At 47.1% G+C, this 26,548-nt stretch overlaps 1 protein-coding gene across 2 annotated transcripts in view; it reads right to left on the bottom strand.

The window, feature by feature from the left end:
- The window catches only part of DOCK2 (dedicator of cytokinesis 2), a 452,311-nt gene that overhangs the window by 66,861 nt on the left and 358,902 nt on the right, over positions 1-26,548 (bottom strand). For both annotated transcript variants that reach the window (XM_055555142.1, XM_055555143.1), the window contains exons 30-33: positions 24,301-24,379; positions 11,664-11,764; positions 11,509-11,567; positions 6-154 (exon numbers count right to left, since the gene is read on the bottom strand). In XM_055555142.1, the coding sequence (XP_055411117.1) occupies positions 6-154; positions 11,509-11,567; positions 11,664-11,764; positions 24,301-24,379 (388 nt within the window). The remainder of the gene's footprint in view (positions 1-5; positions 155-11,508; positions 11,568-11,663; positions 11,765-24,300; positions 24,380-26,548) is intronic.

The following is a 26,548-nucleotide window of genomic DNA, read 5'->3' as shown; positions in this document are numbered from 1 at the left end:
TTTACCTTTTTGAAATCTCCACTCCTTTGATATTCACACAGCATCATGTCGAAGAAGATTGGGATGGTGGCTTTCCGGAGCTCAGCCTCAGGGATAAGTGTCATCTCTAATATGGGTCCCACCATGCCTGGGATGAAGCAGATTTTGTTCTGGCCTGAAAGAGAAGAGGGACATGGGCCCATGAGACCATTTTTGTGATTTCATAGGAGAACCAGACCAAGCCTGGGAAAATAAAAAAGGGAGGCAGAACAGTAAAAACAAAAGTTAACACTTATACAGTTGTTTACCCGGAGCCAGGCACCATTTTGGACACTTTACATATATTAACTCATGTAAATGATGCGTGCATCACCCAAAACAAGCCCCGTTGTTAGGGATAATGACCCAGGCGTGTGGACGCACACTGCTGTTTACAAGGCTTTTCACCTACATTATCTCCTTTGCAAACAGGGCCCTGATGGAGTGTGTTAGCGATGGCAAATCACAGGGATACTTGAAATGATGTCTGTCTGCAGCACAAGCCATGTTTCTGAGATTTGGAAACATGCTTTTTTTTTTTACCAACTGTTTTGTGAAAACAAGAAAAGCAAAATTTGCTGCCAAGAACCTGCTATAAAAGTATGGTCAGTGTAATAGTGGGAGTTAAAACCCTGCTTTATGGTCAGATCAACTACAGCTTCTTGTTTCTCCTTCCTCACCTCAAGGCACTCCTGTGTCCCCTCCCCTGCCCCCTGGCATTGTCAGCACGCTGGCCTGGCTCCAGGGTCACCAGCTCACCAGCCGCCTTATCGCCAGGCCTGTGCTCCTGGTGCTCCTTTGTTGACCATAGTTTTTCCTGCCTATTCCTCAACATCTGCCCATTACCACCTGGTTTCCCATGGATAGATAGATACACTTTAAAAAAGCCCTGCCACATGCCCACCGCACCCCTAGCTCCATCAGATGCCCTGCCCTGGCTAGTGGTCTGTCTCCTTAGCCAACTTGGCAACGATGGCTTCGTTTGATAGACAGCGGCCTCTCCCACGGAGAGCCCTGTGAGAGCAGAGAGCATGTCTGTTCTGATTACATCTGCAGCACTGAGCTTGGAGCCTACCATGACCTCAGTGCACGTCCGCTGGAGGAGGAAACGCATTTGTCTCGCCCCTATGCTCACTGGCTAATTGGACTTGGACATGTGTCATGAACATGCGATTGCCATGCCCACCTGCTGAGACGACCGTGTGAAAACACGTCTGTGTAGACTTCGTGGGGGCTCCCCTGGGGGTTCAGGGGTAAAGAACTCCCCTGCCACTGCAGGAGATGCAGCTTCGATCCCTGGGTTGGGAAGATCCCTTTGAATAGGAAATGGCAACCCACTCCAGTATTCTTGCCTGGGAAATCCCATGGACAGAGGAGCCTGGCAGGGTACAGTTCATGGGTTTGCAAAAGAGTCAGACATGACTTAGTGACTAAACAACAACAATAACAACACTTAGACAGAGTCTAGGATAATCAGCCCTGCGGCAGGGCCAGTGCGGCCAAGTGGTGAAGGGCACTGTGGTTTGGTCTGCTGCTGCTGCTAAGTCGCTTCAGTCGTGTCCAGCTCTGTGCGACTCCATGACGGCAGTCCATCAGGCTCCCCCGTCCCTGGGATTCTCCAGGCAAGAACACTGGAGTGGGTTGCCATTTCCTTCTCCAACGCATGAAAGTGAAAAGTGAAAGTGAAGTCGCTCTGTCGTGTCTGACTCTTAGCGACCCCATGGACTGCAGCCTACCAGGCTCCTCCATCCATGGGATTTTCCAGGCAAGAGTACTGGAGTGGGGTGCCATTGCCTTCTCTGGTGGTTTGGTCTAGATTGCCTGAAATAGGCAAATGGATCCTCCATCAACTAGCTGTGTGACGGTAGGCAAGCTGGCCTCTTAAGGCCTCTGCATCTTCACCTCTAATATGAGAGAATAATAGGAATTATTATTTATCAAGTGCCTGGCACATGGCACACTTTGCAGTGTTAGCTATCACTGCTGTGATGTTTGGCCAAAATGAACCATGAAGGGCAGCCTTGTCGAGCAGAATTGAGCAGACTCCTCAGAACACACACATCAGATGTGGCAGAGAAAGGGAAAAGGAGGGGCACTCAGGAACTGTGGGGATTTCCTGGGGAGCATGGGCAAGCCCATCCCAGCAACCCTGCCAGTGAAGCTGACACCCAGGTGTTTCGTCAGCAGCTGCGTCTTTCTCCTCCTGACTCTCAGAGCCCAGGAAGCCCATCCTGCTTTTTCCCCACTGTCAAGGTGAACATGGCATTGGTGGTCTTTGCCTGGGGGAGAGGGCTCCTGGGGTGCAGAAACTCAGGCAGTATGGCGTACAGCCTGGCACTGTTGCTTTCGATTAAAGCTGAGTAAAGGAGCCAAGAGGGAAGGCTGCAAGAAAATGAATTTTAATTTAGCCTAAATGAGGCTTAATGTTGGAGTGAGTGTTTCCCCAGAATCAGATAAAAAAGGCATCATCTTAGGAATATCTTCAGTTAGTGAGAATGAAATAGTGAAGGCAGGGAGAGAGGTGAGTGAAATGTGAAGACACTTTTCCAGGATACCAGCTTCATTATACAGTGTGTTTGCATTATACTCTGTATTGTTCCAAATGGAAAAAAAAATAAAATAAACTAGCTTTCTTGCAGATTTATAGTAACTGCTAATCTAGGTTTCTGATTTTGTCCTTCAAGATCCTTTAAACCCTCACTGGGGTTTTAAAATTCAAAGTTGAGTATAATAATAAGTAGCAGGTAAATGGGAAACTGTCAGATAAGCCACCATGGAATGGAGAAATTGCTTATGTGACAAAAGCCTTTAGAATACTGGAGGGCATTGGGTCTGATAAAGATATATTTGAGATGGTTTAAAATAAAGAGCAGACATGCCATAGACTAGGGATTTCCTAGGCACTTCTGACCTGCATTCTTTGCAGTCAGTTGAAGAGATGTTCAGAAGAATAGGGAAAGAGGAGAGAGAGATGATAATGATTTCTAAATGCAGTGTGATCTCAATGGCCCTTACAATGCTCCATAAAAAATTTTATTCATTTACATCAGAAATGGAATTTGAGCACATTGGATTTTGTGTTCAAGTAATCTGAATGTGTGCCTTTATACACATAGATGTGCACATAGGCACACACACAGAGAACATATTTGTTGCTAAGTGAATGTGAACTCATTTTGGAAAAAAATACTCATTCAAGAGACATACCTGCTATTGTTCTTGAAAAAAGGCAAGGAAGGGAATGGGTGAGAGGGTCTTTCTCACATAATGGAAGCTGACTCTCACTGGGAACAGATACCAATTAGAAAAGGCTTTTAAAGTCCCAACAAGTCAGTGGGTAAGTCCAGACGCCGAGTTGCCCAGGCTCTGGGGAAGCATCTGGCAGGAGTGCAAGCGCAGGGAGGAGCTGGGGTCTGTGAGAGGAAAGCCGGCCGCCGTGTTCCCCTTCTGGTCTATGCAAGGGCCTGCCTCTCCTGCCTCGCCAGGGAGAGGTGAGAGTGCAGGTGAAGGTCTGAGAGCATGAGGAAGGCAGCCTGACAGAAACAAGAAAGAACAGGGAGAAGGACGCGGGGAGGGTGGGGAAAGAGGACGGGAGAAGGCTACCCTGTGGACCAGGCTGAGCATGAAGGTGGGAGCGTCCCTGACCTCAGGAGGCTGACAGGAGACCTGGGGTGCTCAAACTGAGAGCAGGAGACCCTCTGAGTCTGGCACAGACCCTGAAATGAGCAGGATGAGGGCGAGTTATCACCCTCTGGATTTCAGAGTCCTGCAAGCCTCCTGGGGACTCTGAAATGAAGCTGGGTTGATCAGAAATGACTCTGCTCATTGAAAAGAGGAAGAAGGAACGCAGATCTCTGCCTCTCCATCTCAGGCTTGGAAAATGTCCCTCTTGGTACTGATCTAAGACAGGCAGTCGAGTCTCTCCTTGTGGCCCAGAACGTGCCTGGCCCAGCTTCCCTCCAGGCCCTATAGAATCTCTGAGCCTGACAACCTGCCTCAAACTCCTCCACTGCCACTCCAGACTGTGTGGCTTTGTGAAGAAGTGAAGTGTAGTTGCTCAGTCACATCCACCTCTTTGCAATCCCCTGGACTATAGCCCACCAGGCTCCTCTCTCTGTGGGATTTCCCAGACAAGAATCCTAGAGTGGGTAGCCATTCCCTTCTCCATGGGATCTTCCCAACCCAGGGATGGAACCCGAGTCTCCTGTGTTGCAAGCAGATTGTTTTACCCTCTGAGCCACCAGGGAAGCTTTGTGTCTGTCACTTAATGTTCCCTAGCCTCTATTATCTCATCTGGGGTCTTCTCTGGTGGTCCAGTAGCTAACACTCCATGCTTCCAATGCAAGGGGTGTGGGTTCAATCCCTGGTCGAGGGATATCAATACCCCACATGTCATATGGCAGTGGCCAAAATAAATAAATAAAAATATTAAAAACATATTATCTCATCTATTAAATGGAGATATAATCATATTCCCTGCCTGAAGAATTGTTGAGAAGCTTAAAACAAAGGGCTCTGTACAGGGTCTGGTTCGTTAGAAAGGCTCAGTAAACGTTGATGTTGAGTGTGCTGATGCCAATGCTGAGCAGCGCGAGCTCAGCCCAGGGTGAGCTGTGGGAAAAGCAACGTAAGAAGCCGCGGTCCAACCCCATGAAAGTCTCAGGCTGGTCAGTTTTTTCGTTTACTTCTGGAGTAAAGGGCTGGCACGGAAGGAGGTTGGATCAGATGTATCTTATCTCCCACGGCTGACATTACCAGCCTCCAAAGCCTTCTCTATCCCATCAAAACATGCTCTTATCTCTCCTCAAAGATGTCTGACAACCCCAGTCTGATCATGTTGTCCACAGCTACAGTCCTTGCATGGGTCCCCTTGGTCTGCAAGCCCATTTGGCCCGAAGCCCCATCTCCACACCCTGCCTCCTCCCCTCAGCCTGACCCCGCCCCGCGCTGCCCACCATGCTCGTCCCTCCTGTGCCCGACTCCACCCGAGTCCCACTGCCACTGGCCCCACGAGCACATGTTACTTGCTCTCTATCCAGTATGGAGGCCACTTGCCCACAGTGACTTTGAGCAGCTGGAATTAGGCTGGTCCAAGTTGAGAGGCGCTTCAAGTGTAAAAACCCACTAGATTTCAAAGAAAGAGTTTTGGAAAACAAACCAAAAAAGGTAACCTATCTCAATAATGTTTTATGTTGGTTATATGTTGAAATGGTAACACTTTGGAATATGGGGTTAAATAAAATATATTGTTAACATTAATTTCACTGCGTTTTATCTTTTTAAAAAACGTGGATGCTAGAGCATTTAAATTTAGACAGGTGGCTCACAGGCTAGTTCCTTAGGACACCACAGCTCTGGGGCTCAGAGCTCCCCCAGTCTTCATCGAGGCCACCTCGAGCTCACTCACCAGGCAGGAGTCCTTTATACACCCTCTGGGTGCCCCGGCTTCTGCTGTACAGCTATTTCCTTTACAACCATAATTGGATAGCTCAGCAATCAGCATGTTGCTGTTGAGTGCGAGTCTGTGCGGCTGGGCCGTGTCTCTAACGACAGCTGTCTTCCGCTGCAGCCTCAGCCACTAGCATATCGCCTGCCCTGTAAGGCGACTCGTCTTCATTTCCAGCTGCTGCTGTTATAAATCACCACCAGCAGTGGCTTAGCACAACACAAACTAATCTTACGGTTCTGGAGGTCAGAAGTCTGAAATGGGTTTCTCTGGGCTAAAGTCAGGTGTGAGCAGGGCTGAGTTCTCTCTGGAGGGTCTGAGGAAAAAACCGCTTCCTTCCCTTCTCCAGCTTCTAGAGGTCACCTGCATTCCTCAGCTCACGGCCCCTTCCTCCATCTTCAAAGCCGACAGTATTGCTTTTTCTAATCTTTCTCCAACTCCCCCGCCTCCTTTCTTCACTTCTAAGGTCCCTGTAATTTCTTTTGGTCCATCTGGACAGTCCAGGATACTCTTACTATCTTCAAGATCCTTAATCATGCCTAAAAAGTCCACTTTGCCATGTAAGTTAATTTATAAACAGGTGCTGGGGGTTAGGACTTGGACACCTTTGGTAGGCTATTATTCTGCCTGTCACAGTGCTCAATATTTGTTGCTAAATGAATAAATGGATGGTTGGTTGGATGGATGGATGGGTGGGTGGATGGATGGATGCCTTTCTAATCCCATTTCCTTTTTCTGCCCAGTAGCTTCCCCCCAACTCAAGGAAGTCATGTTTGCTTAGGCTGGTTGTTCACTTGGAATAGTTGCTGCCCTTTCAGCTCTGACCACCCTGGGGTCTAATTCAAGAGCCATTGACTCAGTAGAGCCTTCCTCCTCTTTGCCTCAACTCCTGAGTCTCGACCACACATTTCACATTAACTTAGTTTGTTCTTCAGACTCTCAGTTTGTCCTGTGTTTAGAGCTCAATGGTGGGCTTTTCCAGGGAGGGCAGGGACCATGCCTTATACGCCCCCAACTCTCTCATCCTCCCCTGGTGCTTAGCGGTGAGCCGGGCCCTCCACAGATGCTGAAAAAGTGACGGTTCAGTTGCTCTCAAAGCTCTGCCGGGAGTGACCTCCCCACATGTAAGGCCATGATGCCAGCCACTGGAATTTATCTTTCTCTCCCATGAAGACTGTTAACACAGCAGACTGGCATTAACCCCAGCGAACATGGGCTGGTTAAGTACAAAGTCATTTTCACAAAATGTGCATTGCTTCCCTCCTAGCGGAAATCAAATGTTATGATGCTACACTATCAGGGAAAGTCCATTATATTTGGCATTATCCAGGATCCAAACATACAGATAGCATTAACCCTTTAGTGGCTGGATCCTAGTACAGATCCTTCTCTCTATTAAGGCCTCCTTGCATGTATTTTCTCTCACAAAAGCGTGCGTGCACCCATGCACACACACACACACACACACACAAACACACTTGTCTAGACTTTTCCTTGAATAGTCTTCCAGCCTGAGATTATCTTTGCAATTAGCTATCTTATAATCACAGGGCTGCTCAAGTCATTCTTGATGAGAAGAAGATGATGCTGATGATCATGGTGATGAAGCCCTGATTGCTTTGGGCATTAAAACAAAATTTTAAAACTTAACAGGCATTATGATTTACTCATTATCAGTAGTCTTTGGAAAACATAGTTTACTATTTCCCATCCTTTGAAAATATTTTGCATGTTCTGGAAAGAACCTATTAGTAAGAACACTGGACTTCAGGTCAAGTCCGGCTCTTTTGTCTCATCTGAGTCACTGATTTGCTGTTGACCTTGGGAATGTCCTTGTACTTCTCTGGGCCTCAGTGACCTCACCTATAAAATCAGGGCACTGAATTAGATGATACATCAGATAGAGTAGTAGCAGAATCTGATTACCACAGCTAAACTGAGTAAGCTCTGTTTAGTTTTCCTCCTTAAGACAGTCAGTCCAGAGCTGCTTCTCCATCCTTAGGGTGTGACTCTTCATGGCTTCAAGGTGGCCACTGCACCTCCAGGCATCTTATTCTTTCCCAGAAAGGAACAAAGGGAAAGACTACAAGCAAAAAAATGTGCTATGCTCACTGCTATGCCCTCCCTTTCATTTTAATTAGGAAAAAGTTTTTCCCGAAACCCCAAGAAGTGTATTTCTGTTGATTCTCATCAGATAGAGCTGGGTGGGTCACATGGCCACCACGAGCTACAAATCATTGTTAACTGGACAAACTGTGATCATGAAAAAAAATCAGGGATCGGTCAGCCAGGAAGAAGGGTGGAAGGGCTATCATGCGGGCACTCAGCCAGGCTTGCCACCGGCAGCGTCCGTGCTTCACTCTGTGCTGGATGTTTCACAAGCTGCACTTTAACGCTCATCATTGCCCAGTGTAGTGTCTTCACTGCAGTGGTCCCCATGCACACAGTGCTTGGTTCTGGTTGGGATTAGCAGATTAACCTCGTTAGCTTGCTGAGAAAGCCTGCTAATGCCAGCATCTGGCCGAAGACAAAGTAGGATGGGACTGGGGACCCATCCACTCACTCTGCCTCCTCTTTCTGTTCCCCTATCCCTGAAGCAGACGGGCATGAAGAAGGCAGCAGGAAAGGCCCTTCAGGCCAATATACCTTCCTCTTCCAAGGAGTCCAGGCTAAGAGATGAGGAGATGGCCATCCTTGAAACAGAATTTTTTACTTTTTGTTTTCTACAGTGGACATCTGTGTCTTTGTTCGATTTCTCCGTAACTCCATGAACATTTTACTTTGGGAAACTCTGCCTCCCTTGATGGATGGAGGCTTGGTGGGGGCATTGATGGAGTGGTCACCCAAGGAAGAACAACAGAAAGCTGTCTCCTAGAGACTGGACCTTTAGCAGAGTGATGTAGGGATAGAATATCCTAAAGGCAACATCACACCACCTGTCCTGGATCCTTGAGTGGCTCTAATCCTACCCTTCATAGCCTATTTCCCTTGCCCTTCCAATTAGTGCCTTCTCCAATTAAGGCAGCCACAGCCAGCATCTCTTTCTTGCAACCCCCAAACCTGAACAAATATATCTTTGAATTCCGCTAATTCACCCCACAGGTACTTGCATACAGCAAGGGGTCCATGGCGCTCTGGACAGACACACCAGTGTACTTGTCCTGTTGGGGTTCGTTGTTCCACTGCTCAGGCATGTCCGACTCCTTGCAACTCCATGGACTACAGCGTGCCAGGCTTCCCTGTCTTGAATCCACCTCCCATCTACTCTGTGATGCTGGACACACACTCTCTGCCTCTCTGAGCCTCAGTTTCCTTGTTGGTAAATCAGTGGGTTGGACAGACCTGTAGCTTCAAACTATTCTCTGAAGTGCTTCAGGGTTTCTCCCAGAAACTCTGCAGGGGTCTCCATAGGAGCTCAGGAGAGTAGTTCTACCCACCACCCCTCCCCACCCCACCCCATCCCACTTCAATTAGAACAGCTTGGCTTTCATCCAATTTCTGTATTGAGCAGGGTATATTCTTTTTATTGGTCCTCAGCTAGAAATAAACCTTTGAAAAATGCTGGACAATATGCTCTCTAAAGGACCCTTCCAGTTCTGATGTTCTGTGATTCTAAGCAGGTAGAGTATTTGGTAACATCTTTTCTTTCATCAGCATAATTGGGAGCGCAGGAGCTCCTGCCAAAACAATCTATATCTAAATAAAATCTTCTATGTGCAAAACAACGGCAATGAAGGACATTCAGAAAAGCCCAGGCTGTGCGGAGGAACCGGAAACAAAGCACAGATCCCTGTTTTGCAATCCTGGCAACACTTGGGATGTAGATCTGGGACAGGAAGCCCAACACGGCTTTACCTCGTCTTTGCTGCTGCAAAGCAAGGAAGGCAAACTCATCTGCAGACTGAGTCTGGGCCCCTTGTTTCACTGGACACATTTGGTGCTTTTAAAACTTTCAACTAGTTACCACCAATATTAATAAATTAGAAAATGCATTTAAAAATTATGTTTCCGGGCTTCTTTTGATAAACTAGAAGCTGTGACAATGTCAGCCTTGCATTCTAATAGGACAGAAGTCTACCAGGCAGGATACCAACTGCTCCTTCCAGCTGGGGTGCACCTGCCTCAGTTTGCAGCAGCCCCACGACTCCCTCCCAGACTCCTGCCCCGAGGCCAGATGCTGGCTGCCACTTGCACTATGCACTTTTTTCCTGTGGCATGGTAGTGGTAAATGACATACAAAACGTTTCTTTTATCCCTATCATTATCCAAGGTAGAGAAACAAAAATGCTGTTCCAAAAACACAGGGCAGAGATGGCATTTCTTTTGGTGATGGCTTGCAAAAGAGGGGAGTTTTGTACACACATGCACACACACACATGTACACATACAGACGATACTTGGTAATGTCTAGGGTTTCCCTTGTGGCTCAGAGGGTAAACAATCTGCCTGAAATGCGAGAGACTCGGGTTCGATCCCTGGGTCAGGAAGATTCCCTTGGTGAAGGGAATGGCAACCCACTCCAGTAATTTTGCCTGGAGAATCCCATGGATAGAAGAGCCTGGAGGGCTACAGTCCACGGGGTCATAAAGAGTCAGACATGATTGAAATGACTTAGCATGCACACAAAGACATTTTTGGTTGTTACAACTAAGGAGGATACTGTCATAACAGGGTGAAAATGATGATACAACTCTTCCATGGGTGTGGCCTCCTTAGCTTCCCACTCGCAGTGCTTGCCCTTCTGAGCCTCGCAGACACCCTGGGAGATGGCGCTGTCTCCCCAAGCTGGGCCAGTGTCACTTGGGCCCTTGCTCTGCACCTCACAGCGTGCAAATGACAAGGCAAGGCCCCCGGCAGAGGCGGAGTCTGTTCTGGGCCCGACCCCCAGCTCTCCCTTCAGTTTTGGGAACCAGTCTACGACCCTGCTACCAGCACGTGTTCTTGACCTGAGTGCAATGGTGCCAGCAAACACAGAGCCCAGGCAGATGGCCACGTGCTTTCCCGACAATGAATGCACCTTGCTGGGAAGGGCGAGGAACCGCTGTCCAGGAAGTCAGATGGGACTGATAGACACTAAGAGGTCTGGGGAGGTGATTTAGGTTGAATCCAAGAGACAGGCAGAGTTCTGCAAGTGCCCTACTGAAGAGAGCACATCTAAGACAAGCACAGAGCAGTTCAGCAGCAGAGTCAAGGAGGATGCACAAAATAGGAGGCAAAAGAGCTCACTACTTGTTACTAATTATTCATCTGTCTACCCGTTCATCCTTTCTGCACAGATTTATGGAGCAGGATTCAGGCCTTGGGCAAGGTGTGCAGCCCCCATCCTCATGAAATCAAAACCAAGCTCTGTGGCTTGCTACTGTTTCATCTCAAGCAAGCTCCTTCCCTCTGAGTTCCCTGATTGATAAAATGAGAGGGAAATGTTTCCATCTTGCAGGAGGTGATGTGAAGATTAAATAAAATCTCCTTGTACAGGGCTGACTCAGACTCTCAATAAAGGTCTTGCTGACTCTATCTCCCCTTCCTTCCTCCCATAGGTACCACTCAGCTTGCCCAGGATTCCTGTAGCTCACTGAAGCAGGGACAGCCTCTGGGGTCACCTTCCAGCTCAAATCATATCACAGGAGAACCTCGTCTGCCACAGAATCAACTCTCCCCCATGAGTTTGGAGGGCCTTTGGTAGATCACAACATCACACAAGAAGCAGGATGCAGAACACGCACCAATCAACAGGAAGCACACGTGACAGGGAGGCCATGCGTTCCCACAGCAGTCATGCTCCTTCTCCTTGTAAATTCCAGTTTGATTTCTTAACCCCTCAAGGGCATCAAGGAGAAGCAGATCCACAGCTGTTTTGGGGGGTGGGAGGTTGGGATGGGCACTCTCTCTCATCAGGCACTTATTAAGGACCTGGGGTGTGTACAGTGATAAACTGTTATTTCAAGCTTCCTCTGCTGAAACCCCCATGGCCCTCTAACAGATGGTCTTCAAGAAGGAGCCTGGCATGTGCAGATGTGTCTGTCTGAATGCCTCTGCCTACTCACCAAGCTTGTACCACATATCACGGATGGAGAAGCCAATTAGCCGTCTCATGTCCCCATACCTAGGAGAAACAAAAAAAAATGTCTGCTTCAGGCATCACCTCAGAGATTCTCACAAACCTCCCCCCTCCTTTTCAGGAGCTCCAAATGCAACCTACTTATTCAGGATTTTGTTGTATTTGGCGTGCGAGAACTGCTCCAGCTGCAGAGAATCCTGAGTGATAAAAGCCACTGCCAGATGAAAATAGTTGTTCCACAGCTGTAAATGAAAGAATGGAGAACCGTCATCGGGAGGGCTGAAGTGGGGAGGCACATTAAACGCTGGGTAATGTGAATAATTTATGAAGATGGAAGAAGATAGAGGCAGAACCAGTTTAATTCTGTGCACTGCAATTTTCTAACTGGCACTGACTGTGAAATTAACATTCCAGCCAAAGGAGGACAATGGATGGATTTCTCTAGGCACTGACCATGTACATCCTCTCTCTGACAACAGGATTTGGGCAAGGAGAAAGATTTTAGGGCTGCTCTTTTTTTATTGCTGTTGTTTTGCTTCACTTTGCTTTTCTGGAAAATGAATAATTCAGCCCAGCTGGGTGTCCTGGTGAGGTGGTTCTCTGCCCTAGAATTAGGGGGCAATAAGGGATAAGGATTTCAGTGACCCTCAGATCAATTCTGAAGGAAATCAACCCTCAGTATTCACTGGAAGGACTAATACTAAACCTGAAGCTTCCGGTGCAAAGAGCCAACTCATTGGAAAAGACCCTGATGCTGGGCAAGACTGAAGGCAGAAGAAGGGGGCGGCAGAGGATGAGACTGTTGGATAGCATCACTGACTCAATGGACATGAACCTGAGCAAACTCCAGGAGATACTGGAGGATGGGGAAGCCTGGTGTGTTGCAGTCCATGGGCTCACAAAGAGCTGGACGTGACTTAGCAACTGAACAGCAACAACAGCGTCTCTGGAAGTCTTTCCTAATTCAGCTGGCAGCAGAGGACCAGCCTGCCGCCTATTCTACCTTAGGATATGTCGCCTTCTCCTTCCCTTTAGCTCTATGGTTTTGAAGTTTGGTCCTGGACCAGTAGCATCGACATCACCTAGGAACTCGTTAGAAATGGAGATTCTCTGGCCCCACTCCGACCTACTGAATCCAACCCCAGAAATCCATGTGTTCACAAGCACTCCGGTGATTCTCATGCTCATTTGAGTTCAAGGGCCACTGAGGCCCAGCTGATAAGTAGGCTTACCATAATTTTAACATTTACATGATCTCTTGGTGCTAAATGCAGAGACTAGAAGCCACTCCACCCGCTCATGGTGAAACAGGTCCAGCAAAGTGTGCAGCAGAGGGAAAGTGCTCCAAAGATTAGCAGAAGTGACAGTGACATTGATGCAGGATACAGAACGGAGAGATCGAGACTCAAACCAAGGTACTGTTGAGCCTCAGTGAAGCCATCTGCAAGGGGGGGCGGTTACTTCTGTATCCACTGCAGAGGACTGTGGTAAAGATGATGTGGTTAAAGGGCATGGATCTCAGTAAGAGCGCCAAAGCTCTGGTTAGCCTTATTATTCTTTTCATTATTCTGGTGACTTCTTTGGTACCAAAGCAAATAATAGTACAACGTGGTGCCTTTAGTGCTAAAGGGCAATTATTACAAGATGTCATGGCCCTGAAAGGAGCAGGTGGGGGACAGCTTTGATGGACGAAGCCCATACATGTCCAGCATCCTCTAAATGTTGACTAGCCAAGAGGAGGGGTAACACCAGCTAGAGAAATCACCTGCCAATGAGGCTGCCATCCTTCACTCAAAGATGCTCACTGGAGGTTTCCAATGGCCAAGACTAAGTGAAAAGCAGCTATACTTTTGGTAACATCCTTACTGCTGGCTTCCCTGGTGGCTCAGACGGTAAAGCATCTGCCTGCAATGTGGGAGACCTGGGTTAGATTCCTGGGTCGGGAAGATCCCCTGGAGAAGGAAATGGTAACCCACTGCAGCACTCTTGCCTAGAAAATCCCATGGATGGAGGACCCTGATCGGCTACAGTCCATGGGGTCCCAAAGAGTCGGACACGACTGAGTGACTTCACTTTCACTTACTGCTGTTACTTTCACATGGGTTTGTGGCTCCTGTTTCAGAGAAAAGCAAAACAAGCCCTCTGTTTTACCATGGGCCAGACGCTTTCCCACATAGCCCTCCCTCCACCTCTCAGAACCTGGCAGCCATTATTAGACTCATTTTACAGATGAGAAGAACAAGGTTTAGAGGGGTGAAGTATTTTGCCTAAGGTCACACAGCTTGTTATACATACAGCAGAGCTGGGATTTAAACCCAGGCTTACTGATTGATGGGGCTTCCCTGGTGGCTCAGATAGTAAAGAATCCACCTGCAATGCAGGAGACCCAGGTTCAATCCCTGGGTTGGGAAGATCCCCTCTCTGGAGAAGGGAATGGCCACCCACTCCAGTATTCTTGCCTGGAGAATTCCATGGACAGAGGAGCCTGGAGGGATACAGTCCATGGAGTCACAGAGTTGGACGTGACTGAGCGACTAACACTTTCACTTTACTTTTTCACTACTGATTGACACTCAGGTCTCTTTCTACATGCTGTGGTCTGTGTTTAGCAGAGACTATACTGACACGTATTTACAGAACACCTTCAATGGGCCAGGTGTCATCATGTGGGGCTGGGGCAGTGGTTACACAGACAGCAGTTCCTGCCCTCGTGCAGCTTATACTCTGTTGAGGGAAGAGCTTTCCTTCTTTTACTTGAAACTTTATTTCTCAGAGTCCAAAAGACCAAGTCTTTCCGGGGTGCAGTGAAGTGACCTCCTGGCTTGTGGCCCCCATAAAATCAACCCAGCACACAGAGCCCCGAAGGACCAGATCCTATCCCTCCCTTCCTCAAAGTCTTCCAAAGGCGCCCCATCACTCTGAGAATCAGATCTCAAGCTCTTCTGTTTCCATAGTAACCCTGCTTCCAAACACAGTGAGGGTCAGGGTGTCTCTCAGCCACACCAGCTGCCCTTCCTCCTGGTGACCCCATGACTTGCAAGTTCTGACAATGTATTGCTTTGTTTGCTCAAGCTCAGAGCTCACAGCTCGTCCTGTTTAAGACCAAGATACGAAACCACGAGCCAAGGAAAGGGAAAACCTGGTCATAGGGCATGGAATGGGTTATTTTTTAGGGTGAGAAATTCCTGAATTTAGGGGATTTCAAAAGAGTAATCAGGATACAACAGGAAATAGATGTGTAACAAAGTGAGCTGAATTGGTATTGCTTTTGAGAAAAATTCCAGAAATCTCACACCTAACATGTTTGAGAACACCTAAACATGTCAAATCTAATGAAACTTCTTACTAAGTTCTACCTCTATTCTACCTGACTTAGTCCCTCAGAAATGTTTTATGTCACCCTATTCCTGATTTTCTTTTTGTTTAAGGTTGAGATATAATTCACATATCATAACATTAACTTTTAAAAGTATACCATTCAGCGGGTTTTACCATACTCACTACTAGATTTACTGCTAGATTTACTGGTAGTAAATCATCACTGCTGCTGCCGCTAAGTCGCTTCAACTACTATTTAATTTTAGAACATTTTCATCATCCCCCAAAGAAAGCTTCCACCCATTAGCAACCACTGCCATTGTTCCATCCCCCTCAGCCCCTGGCAACCACAAAGCTACTTCAGTCGCTGTAGATCTGCCTCTTCTGCCATTTCAGAGACATGGAGTCATAAAACATGCGGCTTTTCAGGTCCGGCTCCTTCACTAAGCGTGATGTTTCCGGGCCCATCCGCACTGTGACAGTGTCAGTACTTCATCTGCGTCTATTGCTGGACATTACTCTGGGTATCGCTGTGTACAGATAAACTACGTTTTGTTTGTCCAATATGGACATTTGGTTTGTTCCTACCTTTTGGCTTTTAGGCCTTCCCTGATAGCTCAGTTGGCAAAGAATCGAGTGTGCAAAGTTGGTAAAGAATCTGTGTTCAATTCCTGGATCGGGAAGACCCGCTGGAGAAAGGATAGGCTACCCACTCCAGTATTCTTGGGCTTCCCTTGTGGCTACAATTTGCCTACAATGCGGAGGACCTGGAATTATTGGGCTTCCCTGTGGCTCAGCTGGTAAGGAATTCGCCTGCAATGCGGGGGGCCTGGATTCAATCCCTGGGTTGGGAAGATCCCTTGGAGAAGGGAAAGGCTACCCACTCCAGTATTCTGCCCTGGAGAATTCCATGGACTATATGGCCCATGGGGTTGCAAAGAGTCGGACACATCTGGGCCACTTTCACTTAGCTTCACTCTAAAACTGGAAAAAAAATTACAGGAGGAAGATTAAATATTCTTGGGCTTCCCTGATAGCTCAATTGGTAAAGAATCTGCCTGCAATGCAGGAGACCCCGGTTTGATTCCTGGGGTCAGGAAGATTCACTGGAGAAGGGATCAGCTACCTATTCCAGTATTCTTGGGCTTCCCTTGTGGCTTAGCTGGTAAAGAATCCACCTGCAATGTGGGAGACCTAGGTTCGATCCCTGGGTTGGGAAGATCCCCTGGAAAAGGGAAAGGCTACCCACTCCAGTATTCTGGTTTGGAGAATTCCATGGACTATATAGTCCATGGTATTGCAAATTTTTTTAGGGCTTCCCTGGTATCTCAGAGGGTAAAAAGTCTGCCTGCAATGTGGGACACACACAGGTTTGATCCCTCGGTTGGGAAGATCCTCTGGAGAAGGAAATGGCAGCCCACTGCAGTATTCTTGCCTAGAGAATCCCATGGACAGAGGAGCCCGGCAGACTACAGTCTGTAAGGGCACAAAGAGTTGGACATGACTGAGCGATTTCACTTAAGCTTAAGCTTTGGCCTTTATGGATAATGCTGCTATGAACATTTACATATGAATTTCTGTGAACATATGTTTTTGGTTCTCTTGGATACATAATTAGAATTGCACTTGATTTTCTTTTGATTTCCCTCCTTGAAGATCTTTGTGAATCACGAGACCATAGGTCCAGTGCTTCTTTTTCTCAGTAGGTCAGAAATTATGCCCCCTAGCCTGGATGGGAGGGAGGTTTCAGGGAGAATGGATGCATGTATGCAGGCATGCACATGGTCACTACAGCCGTACCCTAGGGACTGTAGTCCGCCAGGGTCCTCTGTCCATGGGATTCTCCAGGCAAGAACATGAGTGGATTGCTGTGCCCTCCTCCAGGGATCTTCCCAACCCAGGGATCAAACCCATGATTCCTGTAGCTCCGGCATTGCAGGCAGATTCTTTACCACTGACCCACTAGGGAAGCCTGGATATATGTATATGTATGGCTGAGTCCCTTTCATCGGAAACTATCATAACATTGTTAATCAGCCTCACCTCAATACAAAATAAGAAGTTCAAAAGAAAAAAAGCAGTAATGGTATCCCCAAGTGTTTCACCCACAGCCCCCCTCCAGTTCTGCCCATGAGGCTCCGTGGGGCTGACCCTGGGACTGAGGGGAGGCTGTCCTGGCCAGCAGCTCCATGGAGGGCCTGGGAGTGAGCAGTGGCAGCGACTAGACACAGCTGGACACTCGTGACACCTCCTCCCTGCACCTTCCTGACTCTTGCTCCTCAAGAGTCAGAGCCAAATGAACTAATCTGGCATTCCTGGCAGTTTCCAATGTTTTCTTCGGCAGCAAACTGCCTATTCCAGGGAGGGGGAGGAACTGGTCTGTTCAGACTCACAGATACAACACGAGCATCTCGGTCCCCATGGCACTGTTCATGGTAGTTCTCACACCTGCAGCAGCCAAGTCTCATCCTTTCATCAAAGCCCAGCTCAAGACCTACCACCTCCACCAGGCCTTCCCAGAAGGCAGAACTCATCAGGCCTGCTCAGCCCTTCCAGATTTGAGTAGTGTGAGTAGGTGCAACCAAAGATGTGGATTCATTCCATTTCACACGCGAACTTGTGTTCCACTCACTTCCCATGACGTGATGGTCCAGTGGTTCAGAGTGTGCATCAGTACCTCACACTAGGGGATGAACACCAGTCTCTCTTACTGGCTGAGCTATTGTTGGCTAGTCACTGGACCTTTCTGAGCCTCATTTTTCTTACTTATAAAATGGAAAAAATCATGGTAACTACCATAAAAAGTTGTTATAAGTGCTGGATGAAATAGTGTGTGCTTGGAGACATCCACCAGCACGCCGTCAATAGCATGCTGGTGTTGGCCTTGGTGCTGGCTCCTCTGTAAGGCCCACCAGTACCAAGGGTCCTGGCTTCCACTTCCTTGTATCCTTAATGCCAAATTCCACACAATGGCTTGAATACAGTGCTCCAGAAAATATTTATTTATTGATCTCCATTTTGTTAGAGAGATTCTCCAGTTGTTTCAGAAGATTTCACGTTTTTCTTTCCTCCCTGCCCCAAGCTGCCTGGTGGCATTTTATTAAGAGCCCTGCTGGATGGCTCAGGGAAGCCACAGAATCTCTGGCTAAACACACAGGTTCCTTTTCCCTGGGGAAGAAGTAAGGTGATTTCTGATTGGGAATTTCATATTTTGAAACCACAGGACAATAGAAGGTTAAAGCTGGGATAAATTTACAGGTCATCTGATCCAATTCTATTCACAGATGTAAACAGTGAGATCCAGATAAATTAAACAACCACCCAGTCATACTGCTGTTGGGTGTAATTAGAACCCAGCTATTTTAATTAACTCTCAAAAATTATAAATGTAGTATGCATACAGTAAAAAAATTAAATGGTTGAAAGGTTAAATAGTAAAAGTTATTTTCCATCCTACCTTGGACCCAAGTCTAATTCCCCAGAAGACAATATTGTTAACAATTTACCAGCTATCCTTCCAAAATTTTTTGTGTATAAACAAACATATGTATAGACATCTTTTTTCTAATAGTCTGCTCTACTTTGCTGTTTTCTCTCATCAATATTACGTGCAGATGTTTCCACATTAGCGTATACAGATCTGCTTCATTCTCTTTTATTGCTGCGTGGTCTGCTGCTTTAAGAATGCACTTCAATTTTAACCAGTTTCCTATTTACAGACATTTAGCTGGACTGCAACTCGTTTCTTCTTTAGCATCCATGCTGTAATCAACATGCTTGTTTATACGTCTTTATGCACGAGAGACTGTTTGGTAGTGTATGTTCCTAGAGGTGGAACCGCTAAGGCCCAGGGTCTGTGCAGATTTTGTTACTGTTTGTTGTCTTTGTTGCTTGTTTTCATAGATACTATCAGGTTGCCTTCCAGAATTCCAATCCAGTTACCAGCTCCCTTGTCCTGGGCAAACTACCCTCTCTCTTTCAACAGAATCTAAAGGGAGCATCCCAGATGGTGCTAGAGCTAAAGAACCCACCTGCCAATGCAGGGGATGTAAGAGACATGGGTCCCATCCCTGGGTTGGGAAGATCCCCTGGAGGAGGGCATGGCAACCCACTCCAGAATTCCTGCCTGGAGAATCCCATGGACAAAGGACCCTGCTGGACTACAGCCCATAGGGTTGCGTAGGATAAGACACGACTGAAGTGACTTAGCAAGCATGCAAACTACTACCCAGTTTTGTGATCTCAGTTCAAAAATCACTTCCTGGAGAAGTCTTCCCAGCTCGCTTGGACTAAAGTAAATTGACCCTCATTTCAGTCTGTTCACAGGATTCAGGACATATCTTAAGCAGAAGTATTGTGTTGGCCAAAAAGTTTGTTGGGGTGTACCATGGTACAGAAAAACCTGAACGAAACCTTTGGCTAACCCAATCATTTATTTTGTCTCCTCTACCAGATACAAGCATCATGCAAGCAAGAACTTCATCTCTTTATCTTCTGTTGTACATCCAGTGACTAAGATCATGTCTAACCCAGCATACACTCAGGAAATATTTATTGAAAGTATTCATTAATAAGCCCAGCACTTATGCATGTGTCCTTGTTAAATCCTCCCCAGAAACTAAGCTATTTGTATTATGGTTCACCCCATTTTTAGAGAGCAGGAGATTGAGGCCCAGAGAGGTTGAAGAACTGGCCCAAAGCTCCACAGTTATAAAACGGTGAAGCTGGCATTTGAATCCAAGTGTATGTGTCTCCAGAAGGCATAGTCTTGAACTACTCTGCTCTTCTGTTGAAATTGCTTTTCTTCTTTCTTGATATCCCATTAGCCTTTTTTGCTGGTTGAGGTTCATCCACTGGCTCATCAGATATCTTTACAGCAGAGACATCAAAAATCTTTGATCCTATAAGATTCTTTCTCAATGGCCTTGAATTATTATTTAGCCCAAATTATTAATTAAAAAAAAATAAAGGCCCAATACCCAGGGTTGCTAAAACGCAGTCATTGTACCCTCCCCTGTGGTGGAAAGACTCAGGTGCCATGGCCATTCTGAAGATGCCATTAATTTTGGGGGTGAAAGTTTCCAATTACAGATTCAGGTTGGGAGCATCAACTAGAGGTTGTCTGTGGCCCTCAGGCTAAGTAGGCAGGGCCACAGAAGCTGTCAGCAAGCACGTGACCACCTTGCTGCCTGGAAGAGGTGTCCTGCGGTGCCCTCCCTGTGGGGAGTGCTCTGGGCCTCTGCAGGGCTTCAGTGAGTGCTGCACGTGCTCCTTCTCTCATTTTTTGCCATCTCTGGTTACACTGCCCCTTATAGAGACCAAGCCTGCCCTCAGTCTTCCACAATGGCTGGGGATATGCTGGTAGGTTTTCATTTCACAGGGTCTCCAGTATAGGTTCAAAAATGATCCCAAGATATTTGCTGCCCAGATGATCCAGAGATGCCTCAAGACTAAGGCTAGAATTAATGAAGGCAGAGCCAATTAGAGCTTCCCAAGTGGAGAGAATGGTCTTAGTAGCAAGCAGATACCTGCCTAAGATGGAAATATTTACCTGGAGCCACAGAACACATCTGGTCCACTGATTTCTGGGCCAATCAGAGTTTTTAACATCTAGAGGGCCAGGAAGAGCTAACATGAACCGACAGTGTTTCTGGAACTACCTAGAGCTGTCTGTTAGGTCCAAAAGGCACCCTATTTCTGAGAGATAGTACAGAAGAGTGAAAAGACTGGGGTTGAATTTTAGCAGCCCCACTTAATAGTTGATGACCTTTAATAGGAAAATCAATCACTTCTCTGAAGTTCAGTTTACTCACCAGTAAAATGGATATTTCCCAACCTAACAGGGTTGTGATAAGGGTCAAAATGCCCTACATCAACACCTAACAAAAGTTAGTCATCTTCTTCAAAAGCTTGGATGCTAGAAGATGGATTTATAGTCTGCTATTGAGACTCCAAGGTCCTTGAGGGCAGAGCAATGTTCTGCTTTGCTTCTGAATTTCTCAAAGCTTATTGTAATAGTTTGGACTCATGAACACTGCTCTTAAAAATTCTCACTGAGTTAAACTGGAAATCTTCTCTTGGTGTTCCTTGACCAGGCAAAGAGATGTGAATGTCAAGGCCCAGTATCTTGAATATGCCTGGGAATGCAAATTTTTTTAGCCCCAAGCAGGAAATGTCATTTTTGTAATTCCCAGGTCTCATCACCTACAGAATGGCACCCACAGAGCTTCCTGCCTTTTTGCCCTTTGAAGCATAAAACCCCAGTTTCGGAAAAGATACTCAGGATAATCCAATTGCACTTGCTCCTCCTCTGGACAGCAGCTGCCCAGGCCAGCAGCACTTAGCGATGGATGCTGTTGCTGCTGATATTAAATGCATAATTAGTGAAACTGTAAGAAGGAAACAAGGCGTGTTCCAGCAGGGCACAGAGAACAGATCCATTCTCACACGCATGGGGTGAAGGTGGCACAGAGAAGGTTGAAGAATGGTCCTCTCCTTGAGTGCTTCCCAATAAATACCTATGGAAGTCTCATTAGGAAAAGAGACTTATTTCACCTTGGAATGTTGGCCACTTGCCAGTTTACAGATCTCGTGGGTGTGACGGTCCTAGGCAGTGCTGCGGTGACCAGAAAGGGGCCTCCCTACGGTCCTGTTTGCGGAGGACTGACACAGGGGTTCCCTGACCTGACAAGTCTAGGAGCATCATCGCCATCACCACGGTCATCACTGAAATGATAATTACTGTAACTATAAGGAGTTAATACTTATTAAGCAGCCACCACGTTCCTGGCATTGTTCTAGGTATTTTCCATGAATTAGTTCACTCAGTCCTCTCAACAAGCCAGTAACATAGCTACTGTCAGTGCCATCGCTTGATGTGGAGGACAGTGAGGCACAGAGAGATTCAGTAATTTGCCTAAAGTCACAGAGCTCCTAAGCTCAAACCTTCCATGTATGAAGCCCCACTTCTCTGGGCAACTTTCAGATGCAGATTTCCTTTCAGGAAAACTGGATAAACCTAAGAGAATGGCATGAATCTGAGCTTCTCTTGGAAAGTATCCCCTTAAGACCATGGAGGAGAGCCAGAGTCAGGAAACCCAGGCTGGGGCTGCCATTGCCAACACCCATGGAAAGAGACGAGCAAACCAGCCACTGGTTTTATGGCACAAACGTGGCCTTGCTGCTGGCCCCTAGGGGTGCCGTTCCAAGCTGCCCCTTCAAAAAAGCTATGGCATTATTAACTTCCTGGATCACATGCTCATAACTGGAGCCTGCAGGCATCTGGGCCATATTTGGAAGGGGATCAAACACTTCTCCGGAGTCAAACAGCCAAAGTGACATGTTTTGTTTCCATGTCAAAGATTTATACCTCTCACCCAGCCCCTGCCAAGCAATCAACCCAGTGTGGGGGTGAAGCTCCAGCTCTAGCCCGTGCCCGCAGTGATCTGCAGGCTCCAGTGCCAGCCACTGCTGTGTGTTCAGGCCACCTCTGCACTGACACGCGGTGTGACCTCAGGCTGTCTGCTCATCGCCTGGGAGCCTCAGTGCCCACATACCCCCAGCAGAGAAAATCACAGCCATGGTGACTACCTTGTAGGGCAGTCGAAAGGACTGAGAAAGATAAGGCAGAAAGTGTGAGATCCTGCACGTACAACACTGTCAGAAAAGGGCAGCTGTTCCTTTCGTCATCATTATCATTCTAGTTCAGTTGCTTGATTTAAATACAAGGTAGTGGGAGAGAATCGTATTCAAAGATACTGTGGTGGTGTTTCATTGCTAAGTTGCGTCTGACTCTTGAGACCCCGTGAACTGTAGCCCGCCAGGCTCCTCTGTCCATGGGATTCTCTTGGCAAGAATACTGGAGTGGGTTGCCATTTCCTTCTCCAGGGAATCTTCCTGACCCAGGGATCGAACCCAGGTATCCTGAATTGCAGGCAGATTCTTTACCGACTGAGCTATGAGGATAATATTATTCAAAGATAATATTTATTGAGTATTTATAGGCTGGTGCTGCTAGCAGAGTGGATCTCACAGACCTCAGCCCAAGTGTCACCTCCCGAGTTGTTCATTCAGTCGTGTCCAACTTTTTGTGATCCCATGGACTGCAGCATGCCAGGCTTCCCTGTCCTTCACTATCTCTTGGAGCCTGCTCAAACCCATGTCCATTGAGTCGGTGATGCCATCCAATCATTTCATCCTCTGTCATCCCCTTCTCCTCCTGCCTTCAATCTTTCCCAGCATCAGGGTCTTTTCCAATGAGTTGGTGCTTTGCATCAGGTGGCCAAAGTACTGGAGCTTCAGCTTTAGCATCAGTCCTTCTAATGAATATTCAGGGAATATTCACCTCCCCAGGGAGTCCTACTGTGTGCCAGACACAGAGCATAGAGTCTCTGTGGCTTCATACTCCCAAACTGACTTTCTACTAGAGGAAAGAAAGAGAATGGGCACGTAGGCAAATGAGAAAGGCAGCACCAAGCAGTGAAGAGACTACAGAGGCTACGGGGCGATACGCAGTGACCACGGGGCTGTGGGGGCCCTTCAGAGAGGATCAGGTAGGGAGGCCTCCTGGAGGAGGAGGTGTTGGATCAGGAACTGCTGGGACCTTCCTAACAGGTGAATTTCCCGAGCAAGTGCACGTTTCCATTCTGGAAAAACCCCTTCAAAGTAACAAGGGGAGGTGTTGTGAGCATTTTACAGAAGAGTCCGCTGAGACACGCATGCAGTCCAGGCCTTGCCTGAGGTTGCTCGGTGGGTCAGAGCCCAGACAGGAACTGAACACCCAAGACAAGCTGGCAGAAAAAGCTGTCGCCCCAGCTTGCTGGCTATTCCCTAAGTTTGTGCTTGAAGAAATCCTGGGGATCAGGGGCTTCCCTGGGGGGGGGGGGGGAAATCCCCTTTTAAGGATCTTCTCTCTCACACCTCAAGCCAGAAATAGCAACCCAGACTTGTCCAAAAGGCTTTGTAGAGCTGGTTCTTCTTGCCGGGCCGTGAGCAGATGAGTCACTCTGTCTGCCCAGGACCTCTGAAGCTCACAGAGGTCCTGGTCTTGTCTGCGTGCTAAAAGTGATTTCTGGAGGTATCAGAAAGTCACAAGAGTTTCATCTTTCAATATCTAAGAATGGCTGCTTTTCTAGGTACTGGTGAATAACAAAGTAAAAAAAAAAAGTGATAAATTTTTAAAAGGTAACACCCACTCTGACAATGAATGAATGCAAGTCTCTTCATTAGCACGATACATTATACAGTCACATTTGCATATGCTCCTCAGTTGATGACTATTTAATCAAGGACTGGGTTCCAAACGCTAAGTACTTCCTTCCCTCCCTAAACCCGCACCACTCTGTGGAAACCCCCTGAGGCACAGGCATAGCTCCCAAGTGTTTCAGGATGTGCCATCAGCCAGGTCTCTGGAACAGCCCTGCCAGGACAGCTCAAGGCATGCGCAGTGCCTTACACTCACCTGGAACTCAAAGTTCGTGTTTTCCAGGAATTTCTGGTTCATGGTTTCTGCAAACTTGTTGATAGCTCTCAGGAAGACCCTAGAAGAGGGGAGAAGGTCAGCAGGCCATCTGAGCACGCTACCCTAGATGTCCCTCCCCCATGCTTCAGCCTGAAGGCCCCTCAGCGGGCGCCCCGGAGACTGAAGGAAGAGGCCGGCTGACCCATATTAGCACCTGCTCACACTGCGGACCTGGGGCCGCGTTTACCTGGCCCTGTCTGGCTTCCTTTAGAAAATGTGTATTGTCTTTTGTTCAAACTGTTACAAGCTTGTGGCAGAAAATTCATGTCATCCAGAGAGATAGGAAGAAAAATTGCCTCCCCCCAAATAAAATAAATAAACAAACAACACGCCAGCCATCCTATCATCTAGGGAAAACCATCCTTGACATGTTGATGAATGGAATTTCAAAGGTCTCCCTAGACATATATACACAAACCATATTTTAAAGATAGCATTTTGATAAATGGGGTTAAGTGATAAATTCTGTTTCACAGCCTCTTTTACTTGACAATAAACTGTGTGTTCCTTTCATGCCAATGAATTCAGATACATATCATTCCTTTTAATCACTGAAGAACATTCTATCGTATGGATGCATCACGGTTTCTTTCATCAGTCTTTCACTGACGGACCTTTATGTTGCTTCTCAGCACTTCCTGTTGTACACAGTGTTTCAGTGACCACTCTCCTATGTATGCCTTGCATCTCCCATATATACCTCTTCTCGGCCCTTCTCTTGGAAGTAGTGATGCTGAGCAAATCTTATGCGTATTGAACATTTTTGTATCTGTTGTCAAATTGTGTTTCTTCTTGAATGTCTTGCCATCCATCTCTTCCTTTCCTTCTCCACTACTGACTGCCCTTGTAGCCTTTAACTCTTGCCCTTTCGACCTCTAGAATGCCCTGCCCTGTGGAATATCCCCAATCCTGTCGATCGCCCACTTCAATGGCCCCCCAAGGCCCACGGGATAAGTCCAAGCTCTTTCTTTTGACAGTGAATGTCCTCCATGACTGCCCTACCTTCTGTGCTAAGATTATCTCTCATGGCTAATCTGTGCCTCAGGTGGTTTTCGGAATGTACAGCTGTGTTCTTTGTATAGAATGCCACCTCCTTCTAAATGCTTTAGGACATGGCCTGCTGCATCTTTCAGGACTCCAAACGACAGCCAGTGCAACTGCCTTTCCCAGACTGGATCACCCTCTACAAGAGTTGTTTCTACTTCTATTTCTATTGTGATTCAATAACGACTGTCTCCTCCACTGTACTTGCCTTGAAATCAGAGACCCACGCCATAATCTCATCTACTCTCCAACCCACATGCCTCTGACTCCCAAATTTGATATCTTCATCCCTGACCTTTCTCCTGAGCTCCAGCTTACATTCCAGCTCTCAGCTCTGTGCTCTCACTTGAATGGCTGATAGGCGTTTCAAATGTACATGTCAAAAGCTCAGCTCCTATTATCTGCCTCTTTCTGTCGTCTTCCCATCTAAGTTAACAACAACTCCATTCTTCCAATTGCTCAAGGGGTGGGGAGGACTCAGCATCCTTAACTTTCCTTTCTCTTACATCTACACTTGACCTGTCAGCAAAACCTCTTAGCATCACTTTCAAAAAACATCTAAATTCAATTACTTCTCATCACCCACTGCCCACTGAACCAAGCCACCTTCATTTCTCTCCTGGATTTTTGCAGCTACCAACTGCTACCTGCCTCACTGTGGCCAAGTCTCCATGGTGCACGTGTTTGCAGAATCTAAGAGGGCAGGGTCCAGACCTTACCTGTACCATAGTCTATAATTTTTGATTAATAGTAGACAATCAGTAATTTCTCTACTGAGTGTCTGGTCCAGAGGAAATGTCTATTTGGTTACCCATGGGAAGCCAGAAAAAGCAAGTGTTTATTAGGAGGTTATTGCTTTGTGTACTAACTGGGACTCAGTTCTCCTTGGAAGCTTCTGAGAGACTGTATTGAACATACTGGAACATGAGAAGTATCCTGGGCTGTTTCCCATTAATGCCAGCCCATCGCTGGTTGAAAGTTGCTCCTAGAGACTTTATGTCCCTAGCATTTCTGGTCTACCCTGCAGGTGGGCTGAGCAATCTCCTACAGCCAGAGAAAGCCCAGGGAATGAAGGAAGAAGGAAGCTCTCAGGATGCACAGGAAATGTCCATGTAAGCGGCAGACATATTTTGGGTGGGCCATG

Source organism: Bubalus kerabau, chromosome 18 (genome assembly GCF_029407905.1).
Source record: "Bubalus kerabau isolate K-KA32 ecotype Philippines breed swamp buffalo chromosome 18, PCC_UOA_SB_1v2, whole genome shotgun sequence".
NCBI lineage: Eukaryota > Metazoa > Chordata > Mammalia > Artiodactyla > Bovidae > Bubalus > Bubalus kerabau.
The sequence above is the reverse complement of the archived record's forward strand: the minus strand, read 5'-3'. Positions and strand labels throughout refer to the sequence as shown.